This window comes from Pezoporus occidentalis, unplaced genomic scaffold, assembly GCF_034315485.1.
Source record: "Pezoporus occidentalis ecotype Australia unplaced genomic scaffold, CSIRO_AGI_Poc_V1 ctg39, whole genome shotgun sequence".
In the NCBI taxonomy this organism is placed as follows: domain Eukaryota; kingdom Metazoa; phylum Chordata; class Aves; order Psittaciformes; family Psittacidae; genus Pezoporus; species Pezoporus occidentalis.
The window spans coordinates 4,890,821-4,904,798 of NW_026915713.1; the positions used below are offsets into that span (position 1 = coordinate 4,890,821).

General features: G+C 36.7%; 1 protein-coding gene across 1 annotated transcript in view; it reads left to right on the forward strand.

The window, feature by feature from the left end:
• Positions 1-10,371, forward strand: part of FAM184A (family with sequence similarity 184 member A) — a 67,372-nt gene extending 57,001 nt beyond the window's left edge. Inside the window, exons 16-19 of the mRNA XM_062632415.1 lie at positions 2,062-2,179; positions 2,850-2,954; positions 6,512-6,714; positions 8,435-10,371. Coding sequence (XP_062488399.1) covers positions 2,062-2,179; positions 2,850-2,954; positions 6,512-6,714; positions 8,435-8,516 — 508 coding nt within the window. The 3' untranslated portion in view covers positions 8,517-10,371. The remainder of the gene's footprint in view (positions 1-2,061; positions 2,180-2,849; positions 2,955-6,511; positions 6,715-8,434) is intronic.
• The last annotated feature ends 3,607 nt before the right edge of the window (positions 10,372-13,978 follow it).

Consider the following 13,978-nt stretch of genomic DNA (forward strand, 5'->3'; position numbering starts at 1 on the left):
CAGATGCACACTGTTGTGCCCTGATAAATATGATAACTTGCCCTTTGGTAAATTAGGCATACCTCTTGACTGCTGCATTCATCTTGTACAGGAAACATGCCTGCAGGCTGCCACCAGAACTAGGTTTTGGAACTGTTTACCCCAACTTTTTCTCCCATGAAGTTGTTGGGTTTTCAGTGTCCTGAAATTTTCTGAATTTAGTTATTTTTCCCAGCTCCTGGTTCTTGCTCAACTTAGGACTATGAGGAAGCAACCACTGGCCTAAAGCGAGCAAATGTTCCGCTCTGCCTTTCGCTGTGTTCTCTCTCTCCTTAAACTAAAGCAGGGTGCTGCCAAAACAGGAAACAGTGTTAAAAAAACCTCACAAAGTAGTTTTATGCAGCCATTCCTTAAGTAACTCTTTCTCCAGGTTCAGCCTTACATAAGGCATGGCCTTGTGAACATTTATGAAATGGAGAATCTCTCTTACAGTAGTTGAGAGTGGGTATCATTAATTAGGCTCTACAACCAGAGTCTTGAAATTACATATTATCTCTTTGAAACATTAAAACCCCACAATTCTCTGAAATATCTGAAAATAAAATGACAGCTGTGTGTAACCATGCACTATTCTCTGGGGATCTGTATACAATAGCTTAAGCCAGCAGAAAATGTATACACAAAATTAACCCAGCTGAGCATATTTCTGTTCTGCTGAGTCAAATGCCTTTTCTGCAAATAAAGCCATGTTGTTCACATTCATGTTTTATGTAAATACATTATATAATCTACTCAGGTTACATACAGGTTACTTGAAGATTATAAATGTAATTTAATGTGAACTGTTTCTTCAGATGTAACTCAGTAAAAATCACATAGCTGCTTCTGAAGGGAAAACATTTACCTGAAGTAAGAAAATATGTCTATTTCTGAGTGTCTGGTGGAATTAAGTCTGAGCTGATTTAGACACCTTAAATTCATAGATTTTTTTGAGAGTTTGGGACTTCTTTTTTTTTTTTTAATAATTCCTTTTTCATTGTATTTGTTAAATTTCCTGAATCTATTCTGATGCTTGGTTCATGAATCCATGCAAGAGCTGAATATGTGAGAAAAGTATTTTAGTAATTTTCTTTTGAACATTATTTAGCATCATGAGCATTATATTTATGTTTTAAGGAGACGCAACCATTTTAAATCATCCTGTTCTCAAAAGCTGTTCTTCCAGAAGAAGCAAGGGTATTTATGTAGTTACTTGTACTCTCTCAGTTGGCTTATTTCACTTCTCTCCTTTAATGCTTTTCCACCAGGCATTTAAAATTTCCTCGTATTTTTTCAAATATTATTAATTGTTACATTTCTCTTAATCCAGATATCCCAATATCCAAGTGTTATTGCTTTTCTTTTGCTCATTCCTTTATTTCATCTCTAGTGTACTAAGTTGCCTTTGTGGAGAGGAATTATTTACCTATTAGTCTTTGCTGTTCTTGGATATCTTTGTTCCAGTACTTTCCACATGAACTGAGGAAGACTGTGCCAGCCTTGGCTGTCTGTCCAATTTCTCCAGTCTCATAAGCATTCATTAAGAACAGTCATCTATTACAAAATATATATACTGTTTGTTTTCTTCATCAAGAAAGCAAATGGCCAGCTTTCAACATTTTTGTCAATATTAAATGTAAGACAATGTAGTCCCTGTATTTTACATAAGAATCCATCTTAGCTATGTCACCTGTAATTCTCCTGTCTGTATGACAGTATTGAGCGCCTAATTTTCAGTCTGACTTCCCAGAGGCCTTTTTTCAAACCTATAATACTACATGACCAAGAAGAATGCTAAGGTTTTAGACTTTTGCCCAGGTTATTAGTTACTTGAGCAAAAGTTATGGTCAGTGTTGAATTCGTTTTTTTCAATAACTAGGTAAAGCTGAATGGTAACATAGAAATTGATTTACTTCAAGGTTATAAGAAAACCATCTTCTGTTTTTACTCCCTGAACAATTTTATACTAATCAAAGATGTGACTGTTCACTCATCATTTTACACTGGATCAGGCTAAAGGGGGTATTCTTCTCTCCTATAAAGTTTAGAAGAAATGGAAGAAAAATATAAAAACAGAGAATCAAGACCAGAAGACTTGCAGCTTATTTCAGAACTGAAAGACCTAATTGCAGAGCGGGACCAACTCATAAAGAAATTGATCGTAAGACTTTTGTGCTCTCTTGGTTTAATATCTCAACATATACAAAAGTTAATCTAATTCAAAGTGTTTGAAATGTATTTCAAGAACCAGTCCTGCTAGCATGTTATTCGTGTTCTTTATCACATTACTCCTGTGGTTCTAATAACTCATAATGGTTAAACTAATTAGATACCTAGAGGTTTACAGTCAAGCATAATATCATATTACAAAAACATATTTCGGTATGACCTTGATAAGACGTCTCACATCTCCTGTCCTGAATTAAGCCAGCCATGTAAGCCATATAAGAAATAGTTTCCTCTGCGAGGTTTCTAAGCTTCCCAAATTCAGAGCACAACACAACAATCATATGAATCTGATTAGGTCCTGATTCAAAAGCAAGAAGGAATGAGGAGATCAGAAGTCAGCCATACTGAGTTTCCCAGTGCATAATCCATTAGGCTAAGCTCACTTTCAGGAACATATAACTGCAACAGAACTGCATAAATAGAAATTATTTAGATTATTGCATATAATAACATATATAACAGTAAGTATAAAATGCAGGTTTTAGAGTTACCAGTTTCTTTTAAAATGTAAACATAAATTTATTTGAGATCAGTTGTAGGCAGATTTGGCCGCTAACATTGAAAACGCATAAAAAGAAGTTTCTATTTTTTCTTCTTTTTAGGAAGACAAAAAGTTCTATCAGCTGGAGCTAGTTAACAGGGAGACTAACTACAACAAAATGTTTAATGCAAGCCCTAATGTTGGTGTTATTAATCCACTGGTCAAGGTATGTTCCATGGACTTCATTGCTAAAGTGAAGAAAAAGAAATCTAAACTTAGGATATTGTAAAAGAAGAAACATAGGTGTGTGTGTCTGTGTGTATACATAAATCACTCTTAAAAAACATGTTCAAAACAAGGAACATAGTTTTCCATTTGTCTCTGTTTTTGTGTAGGTTTGTTTATTTTGTGTTGTTAAGAGATCCATTGATATTGTTGCCCTGGCTTGCTGGACATGTATGACATAAACCAGTTCCTTCTCACAAAACTGCAAAATCAAAATGGAAAAGTGAAACAAAGGCAAGAGAGGGCTGGACTGTAGTGTATAGTGAAAAACAGTGATATCTGCGAACAATGGTAGATTCCTAATTTTTCTTGGCTATTTTGGAAGGTGCAAGGGCAATTTCACTTTGCAGGTGGTGCTTGGGATGGAAAAGCATTAGAAAGGTAGAGGGAGAGAGGACACTAAAGGAAGAAAATAAAGGTAAAAAAAGGAAGAGTGAGAAGGGCATGGAGTGAGTCTGAATGGAGAAAGACACTAATTCTGGAGAACTGAAGTGACAAAACAGGTATGAACTGTGGGGACAGCAGGAGATAGAAGTCAGACTCTAGCCTTCTCAGTTACTGTTACTGTCTGTACAAGTGACAACACTTCAGCAGCAGCCTTTTCCAGCTCTCTCATCCTGCTGAGTAGCAGCCAGTGAAGGCTACTGTACGTGCAGGTGTAGTGCCTCCCTGTCACTTCAAAAGCCAGCATCATTTCTCCATGAGGAACGTGTATAGACTGCAGTAGGGTACCTTAATTTTATGTCTTTTCACCACTTCAGGAGTAAGATTGAGTCCTCTGACATTTCCTTCCTCCTTGTGATAACCCATAGGTTGTTTCACCTGCATGGAAAGGGAAGAGATTTGTCCCAGCTGTAGAGGCAGAAGAACTCAGGAAGGTTCTGAAGCAAAGGGTAACCCAAGGGGCACAACACGAGCAGCTCAGATGCCCGAGAGCTCCAGTGATCAAGGTCCAGGCTCTGTTATCTGAGATCAGGCTGCAATTTAGCTAAACCTCATTGTAGTTTCACATCAGATGAGTGTACTTCCCACTTCTGCACAAACTCTGCTGTAAATTGTCAATATTCCGCTGTGCCTTTCAGCAGCCTAGCAGCTCCCACAGGCTTATATGCGGCTGCCTGACTTTTATGCTAACTGCATAAAAGACCTTAGCTTGGGCCCAGTAGAGACAATACCAGGATGGCTGGATACAATTTGAATGTTTTGTTTTTATATGATAAAGGTTGCTGGAAAATTCTGAAAGTTTGACTGAGCCACTCTTTTTGTAAAGGTGTGAAATGTAACCATCAAGTATATATGCCTGTGTTTTGTGTGAAAACTGAAGCAATTGGGAAAAGTACATCATCAGATTTCCATGGTGATAATTCATATATTTTTATAATATGCTTCCATCACTTAAAACTGTTTGGACTTTAAAACTGTCTTGTATGCCGAAACATTTTAATCTCTCATTTCATGAGTTGTGGACTATGTTACTTTATTTTGTCAAAGCACATACTGTGTTACTGGAGAATGAATTACAAAGAAACTGAAAAACTCATTCTCTTTTATTTTTTGTGATGAAAAGACAGAACATGAGTTACTACAGGCTTTGCATATTAATGCAAAATTACACCCATTGCAGTATCCATTATGGCTTCTCTAATTTGTACAATGGATCTGTTTAGTATTACATTGTTACATCTGAAGTTTCTTAATACTTTGCGTGAATTTCATGGAATTATACACACAATTTTGTCTCTCCAGATTTGACTGCTTTAGAAGCATAGATTGTTTTACAGAGAGTGAGATAGAAACTGTAGGGTTTTTCTAAGCATTTATGTGGCTAATACACATTTTCCAAAAATGAGCCGCCTGTGGAGCAGAGAGATTTAACTACAGTGTGTTGAGCACACCATGTTAATTACAGTGTATATTACCTTGAAGATGTAAAAAGATGTTTTTACATAGTTGGTTACTTTTACCAAATTATTTTTTTCCACCATAATGTTATTTCTTGCTTCTTCAGCTCCTACAGAAGAAGTGAAGTGTATGGGGCAGTCTTGGTTTAACCCTTAGTTTGACAATCTTTCACTGTAATGCTTATAAGACTTGTTTTTTCTATTATAGCTTTCTCTTAAATCCACAAGTGTGTCTCCAATTAGTAGCATTCACATCTGCGAACCCCAAAAAGGTCAAACAATGAAACCAAAGCTAGAAGAGAGAGCTAGAGAAGTACAAACAACAGGACTCACGTCTGCCTCTGTTTGAACTCATGCCCACCCTTGAATAGAGCAGCTCTCCTGTTTCAAGTGGAATTCCGGTGAAAAATGCTCTAGCAAAACAACATGAGATTCCACTTATTTTTCACTTTATTTAGTTCAAATGTGTGTAGTCCACAAGCCCTTGAGAGGTTTTATCCAAGATGCTTTGTTAGGGTTGCATATATGTATTTGAATGAAAGTATTTATTATATATTCAAATAATGCATAATTCAGGAGAACAAGTGAATCCATTAATTCAAAAATCCTGTTTTTGGAAATAAGGTTTTTAAAATATTAATGTTTTATTGTGGACGTGGAATATTTGATAGAAGGTAGAAAGTACACATGGTCTCCTGTCACACAGCTGTTTTTAAAAAGCTATCAAATTCTTTGAAGCATCCTTCTACATTGGAATATCTAGAAAGGCAGAGAGAGTAAATACTGATTCCTTTCTATGATGTGTTATGGAGAGTTAAATAGTGATACAAAATCCTTCAGTATTTGGAGTCGCTTGAAGTACAGGCAGTAGAGCATGGAGCGTTATCAGGAAAAGAAAAATGCTCAGTTGTGCCATCTGGTGCCTAGAAGTGGTAGCTGGGTTAGCATTAGAAGACAGCTAAGAGGCCTTTTCCTTGTGCAAGAAAATGAGCTCCTGTACAGTACTCTTTTTATCTTTAGCAGTATTACTGTAACACTTGCAACTATGAGGGCTTAATTACTGTAAGAGAGATGTAGCTGTTTTTCTAGCTTCCACGTTCCAGTTACCAAAATGTGCCTCAGTGATGGGGTGAAACCTGTTGGAGAGATTCACTTTTTTGTCTCATTGAAATTTGCTGCAGTTACAGTTAACAGCAGACCTGTGTCACTGATACCAAGAAATGATTTAAGTACAAATGAAAAATTGAACAGATTAATTGACAATTTAGTGAAAAATTTCCTATCTCCAATGTCTTAAACAGTGCAAAATGTTACATTGGAAGATCTCATAAAATATACAGAGTGATTATTAAACTAAGTCTCAATAACTTAATCATCTTGATCAGAAATTTGATTTTTCTGCAAAAATTCGTGGTGTTCAGGTCTGATCAAAGCAAACAGTAAAACTACGACTGGAAAAAAAAGAGCCTGATCTGTCCCTATTGCTCTCCTTCATAAAAACCCCAAACCTGCCATCAGGTAAAACTTTTACATTTGCAAATGTCCTCATCTGTCCTGGTGCCAGATGCCTTCCTTACATTTGTTATTTTTAATGCAGCAAAAGAAGAAGAATGATAAATCAGCAAACAGGTTTGTGAGTGTCCCCAATCTAAGTGCTCTGGAATCTAGCGGAGTGGTGGGCAATGGACATCCTAACCGCCTGGAGCCCATTCCTAACTCACCCATCCACGATATTGAGTTCAACAGCAGCAAACCACTACCCCAGCCAGTGCCACCCAAAGAGCCCAAGACGTTTTTGAGGTGAGCACTGCCTCACCAGTCTTTTTTTTAATTCTTTTTGCTTTTGCTTATGCCAGGAAAATTTTGCATTCCCATTGAGCTGAACCTCACTCGCTTTATGAACCTTTCAGAGGTACAAGTACTCTGATGGCATTTTTAATTTTTACATTGCATTTGTAACCTCTTTATAGTATTCCTTTTTATTGCAGACCTGATTGAAATGTGAAGTATTCTTTCACTTTTTTATAAGTCTTGAACTTGGAAAACCTCTTTAGAGCCTTTAACAGAATTCATGTGCTTCCAGTTGTTTACATATACGAACAATTGTTTTAAATGTTTGTGTTACTTGCTGATTGTCATTCAGGAATTGCACAGAATTTCTGTTATTCAGTATTATGTGATAATGGTTTTTATGTACGAAAACTATTTTATGTGCTATGTGAATGTTTTACGTTTCCCCTTTCCTCACCTAGATCAGATTGTTTCATAGGAGTAACCTTACTATAGCAACAGGAAACTTCCATTCTTGGATGCTTAATGCTGAGACTCTAGCAATCAAAACCAGCATTAAAGTCTCAAGTAATTCTCTCACAAAATAATATAGTGAGCTGAATAACTTAAAAATGGATTTTTGGAGCCAGGATTTTAATCTTTTGGCTTGCATATTAGATACACTGAAGTGCTGCACTCTTAATTAGTGGGTGCTGAACTCTTACCTCTAAGTTGGCAACAAAGCAATGTGTAATTATCAGTTCCATATATGGTTATTTACTCTCTCCTTTGGTTTAATGCGAAAAGCCACATGCCTAGCAACTACATTAGTAAAAGGAAACAAATAATAGAATCTAAAACAGATAAGGGAAAACAATCTATTTCAAGAAAACAATCTTTAAAAGAAAACCAAACAAGTGCTGTTGCTCGTTTTTTTTCCTGAGCATGTGATGTGCATGAGTGTGCTCAGATATCTCTTAACATGCATGTGCATGGACTCGTGGACTGTGATGCCAGAGATTCCATTCCAAATAGTTTTGTGCTCTGTACTATCCAGTAATAGTAGGAATTATTTTATTACTGATTTTTATTGATAACGGAACTTAGCTGTGTAATTAAATTTCAATTATTCTCTCTTGCTCATTTTGTGAGACTTTTAAGTGTTCAAGGGGGAACCAAATCTTGTTTTGCAGTGCGGCAGTTTCTCTTTTCCTGGTATTTTAAACGTGTGCATGAACGACGACACAAGTGATATCTGTGATCAGTGTCAAGTATTAAAACTGTGTATTTCTGTTCAGTTGCCAACCAGTCTTTGTGAGCACATGTCTACAAATATGATGCTCGCATCATATTTCTGAAAATGAATTTTAGCACAGGAAAAGGATGCTAAAAGAGGACCTTCTGCAGTCACGCTTTTCCAAGAAAGCCCTTTTTGTTCTTTCTGAAACCTACAGCTATTGATGAGATTTTAAATTGTTTTCTAAAACATTCATTGCCCACCCTGTTAATGTGGCTTCCAAACTGACTTGTCTGTGCTGCTGATGCTCTCCAATGGAGTGGATGATCACAGATTCTATAGGGAGACAGTCATGTCCTGAGGCACACTGATAATCAATCCATGGAAAAACAGACTGTGTTCCTTACTGCATATTCACTGTGATTTGTTTTTTTTTTCTCCCAACATTTGTACTTTGTGTGTAGTTGTGGGGTAATTGTGTTGTGTTTTTTTTTTTCCTTTCTGTGACTTTAGCCCTCCTCAGACTGATGCTTCACCAGTGGCTTCACCAGATCCCCAGCGCCAGGAGTGGCTTGCCCAGTACTTCACGTTCTGAGAGACGATTTGTTTTTGTGGCACAGCGTGATGTGGACTGTTTATAAGAGCATGACCTTAAGTAAACCCCCATGTGAACAAGCATTCCTGTAATTTGTCAAACACTGTGAATGAGAAAGTATTTGTCTTTCTGATTTGAAACTGCACTGTATTTCATGTTATATTTGTTGGAATCACTTGTCATGGTACTATATAATGTGTGTAATTATAACTATTATTTTTATTTAAAATGGAAGAATCTTTAAACTTTGTAACTACTACATAATAAATTTTGGTAGAACAAACATAACACTTTCCCCCTTTTTCCTATAAATGTGTTTTCTTTGATTTCAGGTAAGGCTTTTCCCCCAAAAAATAACATAATTGCATGGTTACTATAAATGCAATTTAAATTGTTAAAGAAAAGTGTATCTCTCACTCTCTTCCCCAGTTTGGGCAGGATGTTTAATGCATCCCCATTTATATTCTGTTACTTTGTAGCGGTTTAAAAATTGTCTCTTTTTAACACCTAAGAGGAATGTGAAGTAAAGCCAGGGTAGCTGCTAGCTTTCAGAGCAGAGGGATTTTGAGGAGAGATGAAGACTGCCACAATGCAGAAGCTGTTCATTGGGGTGGGGGGTTGACTCCTTAATCTGCTGCTCATGAGACTTTGCCATCTAGTTATAACCAAACATTTTCTCGTTAAGCAGAAACTGTTTCTACAAGTTATGTATTTCTTTTTTGAATATTAACAAAAACAAACGCCTGTCATATTTCGAATAATGTACCAAGTATCTCTGCATAAATTGAAAATCTACATTTGGAGCAAATAGTCCTGCTTTGGATAAAATTCATGTCTGAAATGAAAGGGAAGAAAAAAAAACAAACAAAAAACCACCCAACTTTTTCCCATTTATACATACTACAGATACAGATCTTTGTTAAAACTTAATTACTCTCCCTTGCCTATATTAAAGTTTTTTCTTCTTCTGAAATTGATATATGGCAATGTTTTTTTCAGCTAGTGAGCATGATTCTCCAATCTGCACCTTTCATGATGCCAGTTTTACTCAAGAAATGTGCTGCAGCATATAGAAAATTAGAACTTACTGTCTTCTTTTTTTTATATAATTTTTTCATTCAAAGATTACCACAAAATAACTCACACTGGTAGTCTCAGGGAGAAAACTGTCTCTTTGTTTTATGAATGTATTTTTAAGCTGAATCTCTTCATCTTTTAAAAGCAGGAAAAAATGTTCAAGTTATTTGAATAAGATTTTAGCATATACAAAGGTCTGAACTTTAATATTTCATCTGAAGCCCTAACTACATTCTTTTTTTGCTATATGCACAAAGGTAAATACCCAGATTAAGATACTTGCTAATTACAAGGAGTTTTATATTTAGTATATGTATAAATGAAAAATTTGTATGTTTTCATATAAACAATATAAAATCTTCTAAATGAACATTTTAAAACTTACTATTTTAAAACTTTATCTTCTAATTCAGCTTGAAAACGCCACTGAAAGCTGTACTCTGGTGATGCTGCCATGGATTAAAGATGTATACAGCATAATTTCTGTAGCTGGTGGACTCAAGTGGAGGTATATGGAACTTTTTAATTTTAGAAGAAAGCCATATTGGGCAAAATGTCAGATTTCTTGGCTGTTACCCAAAATAAAATACACTAGCTCGTTTTGTTATAATGCTCTGGAGTGAGTGTTGTGTATTTTTTCTTGCATGCTTTGCAAGGGCTCAGCCTTTTTCTGTCATCCTCCATGTCATTTGTACATTTTTACATACGGAATTAATAACAGTAATGTGAAGATGATAATATCTGCATTTATTTATTCAGTAAAAGGTATGCCCCTTGGTTTTTTACTAGTAAGCGCTTGCCTTTCGGAAGCGACTCAGTCACTGTATCTGCACCAGTCAGCAGCTGTTCCATTATTGAATCAGGCTCTAAAGACCAACCAAACAAAGGGAGTCCCAAACCAACCAGAAGTAACTAGGAAAAAAAACTTGATTTTCTCACAAATGTTACAGAGAACTCCGTAAAATGTATTCCTAAAAAAAAAAAGTTAATATCTGGCATTTGGGATTGGAGCTGGCATTACTGCAATACCATGGTGTTCCTGGTATTTGCAGTATCTGGTATTCTGGAAAACTCAGCTATGCAGAGTTCTGCAGAGCCTCTGTTCACACATGCATTTGCTCTTTCCTGGCTCAACAGCCAACTGAGTAAGGAGGTAAAGAATTATCCTGAAGATGCATAGTATTATTTACAATGGTGGGAAAATCTTTTGGCTCTCAGGAGCTCCCTCTCTGCGCTCTGACACATTAAATCTCATTATCAGCACTTGAAATAACTAATTCCTTTGACCCTTTACATTTATTGAGAAAAAAAAAAAGGTGAAAGAGCAAATAATAAAGAAAAAAATATTTGAACCTTTGCTGTGTTTTCCTGTGGAAGAAGGAAGTAACAGGCTATACGCAATACAGGGCAGAGAAACAGGTTGCCCAGAGAAGCTGTGGCTGCCCCATCCCTGGCTGAGTTCAAGGTGAGGCTGGATGGGGCTTTGAACAGCCTGGTCTAGTGGAGGAGGCCCTGCCCAGGGCAGGGGGGTTGGAACCAGGTGATTTTTAAGATCAGTTCCAACCCAAACCAGCCTGTGATTCTATGAAAATGCAGAAGAATCCTTCATTTCAGAAGAACAGCATTGTAATAATCAGTCTGTACTTCAGCATATGTGTACTACATTTACCTGAGGCTGCAAGGAAAACACTAGTCCTATGAGAAGTACTGGCAATAAATTACATGGGTCAATGTTATAGAATTTTTAGCATTCTTATTTTTTCTAAATAATTTTTCACTTCTGCTTTTCTCATGATCTGTTATTTTGGAAGAATAAACTTGGATTATTTTCTAATTGGTTTGAGTAGTTCTACATTTAAAATATCTAAATTAAAATTAAATGTCTTAGATTTGTAAACTTTGATCACTTTAGAGTAAGAATACAGATGTATTATAAAACTGAAGTAAATAGAATAGGTTTTTTTTTTTTAGGATATACTTATCACCTTTTCTTCCTAAATGTTTCTGTAATGCTGCAATAATTTTGTTTTCATTCTTAGATTGTAATTTTTTCACTCTTGATGTAGGTGGTCTCTGGACTTTATTGCTCTTTGAGACTAGAAAACTCCAACAAAGGACCTTTTTGATGAGTTGTACTTCAAAACTGAAAGCAGCCATTTCTTAGGGAAAAAAATGCTTCTGTTCCTGTAACTGAACATGGAGGGATTTTGAACAACAGCCCATGTTGCAGCACTTGCCTTTCTGGTGTGGCAGCTGAAGAAAATGGGGGTTCTTTTCTATAAATTGTTAACAAATACACTGCCTCACTAACCATAGCTAGAAAATCACAATGGTAATTTTGGACTAAAGGTCACTCACTTTTTTTCAAGTTTTAGTCTTACTCTGAAACTCTATTTAAAAAGTGTAGGACATAAGGAATTCCTAATGCGTATCAGGAGACTTCACTGTTAATATTAGAAGTCAGACCTGATCATGATGTCAGAGCAACCCCTTGCTTGTTTAAGGTGTAAGTTATATGTGAATTTTGTTACATGATCCCAGTGCTATGTACAGGTAAATGTCACTATTTCTGCATTGAGAAAATGAGACCCCAAGTTTTTCTCCTTTGTGGTAATTTACTTCCTTTAGAAAGGGAATGGCTGAGTCACATCACTTAAGAAAACAGTGACCTTCAACCTCCTCTGCAGTCAACAGGCGGCTGCATCAGACCGCTTCTCTCTTGATTGCATGAAGACTTCAGAGCAGCAACAAATTAAGTGCCTTGGTTGCCTTACATGTAGGTGTGAGGAACCCAGCCAGGAATTTTATTTTTATAATTTTTATTAACCAACATTTGTAAAAATATATCAGCTTTGAAAGATTCAACTGACTTTCCTTACAAGAGCTGTGTTGCTTATTTCCTGGTATGTTCAATGTAGTCCAGTACTGTTACTATTCTTCATGGGCAAATGCTAAACCTTTTTTTACTATAATGAAGGCAAATCTCTAATTCATAGTACTGTTGCTCAGCTGATTTTGGGTGTTGGGCATTGTATCAGTTTTACTTAGGTATACATTCCTTGGCAAAAAGCTTTAAATGGAAATATGACTTATTTCCATGTACAGTTACATAGAGAAATCAGCTAATTTACTTTGCAGTGCATTTTGGTCATATAAACACACACATCCATTTCTTTACATATGCTATAGTCATTGGAAGTACCTGTGGGATCCCATAACAAAACCAGGCAGACAAACTGAACCAGAACTTTTCAGTGAGACAGACCTCTGAACTCCATTTCTCTCAGTGTACCAGCCACCCTGACCACAGCATTAGCAGGCAGTTCTCATACTCTCCTAGGCCTCTGCCAAGTATATAAACGGGGGGAGTCACCCAGAAGGCCCAGATCGCTGCTCGGGTCAGGCTGGATATCTGTCAGACAGTGGTGAGCAATTGCACTGTGCACCACTGTTGTTTGTGGGGCTTTTTCTGGTTTATACATTTTCTTTAATTTCCCTTTTCATTATTATTAGTTGTAGCAGCACGGGTAATATTATACCTTACTGTAATTATTAAACTGTTCTTATCTCAACCATGGGGTTTACTGTTTTTCTGATTCTCCTCCCCATCCCATGTGTGAGGGAGTGAGTGTTTGTGAGTGGCTCCCATGGTATTTAGTTGTCAGCAGGTGTTAAACCATGACAGAGGGCATTTGATTATTCTCTGTGATACCACAACACTCAAATGGATATATGAAAAACGTATTCAAATATACTATCAGAGGTACTGAGAAAATACATGTAGTAATCCAGAAGACAGCTTACTTACACTGAAGTGTGGGCAAATTCAGTGGGGGCAAAATTCACACTTAACTGGAAGAGCACACACATGCTGCAAAGTAACCAAAGTGAAAAGCAACAGGCATACTTCTGGAGCCACTGGAATCCAGCTCCACTCCATATGCCTGGAACTCAATTTTGAAACAGAATTAATTATTTAAAAGATAAAATATTTCACATAGTTAAGGCGTATCACTGGGTTGTAATACATGCTCAGAGAAAACATACAGATATGAAACTATTCAAAACAACACCACTGTAAATTCCAGACAAAAGCGAAAGCCTCCAGCAAACCCTATTTTCTAGCTACATTAGAAATAAAAATTCCAAAACTCCCCAAGACTTTGCTGTGATGTACCCTCACAGAGAAGACGGAACTGACTGCTTTGTTAGGCAGCTCGCTTTAAAGAGGCCAAATTTAGATTGAATGGGATCTGTAAATTGCGCAGAGGTTGGTTGCAGGAAGCATCAACAAATAGGAGCTTCGGGTACCTTGGGGCTACCCAGCTGCGCAACACCCGTCTTTCGCAACACCCGCAATCCTGCCGTATTGCACACGGGAGCAG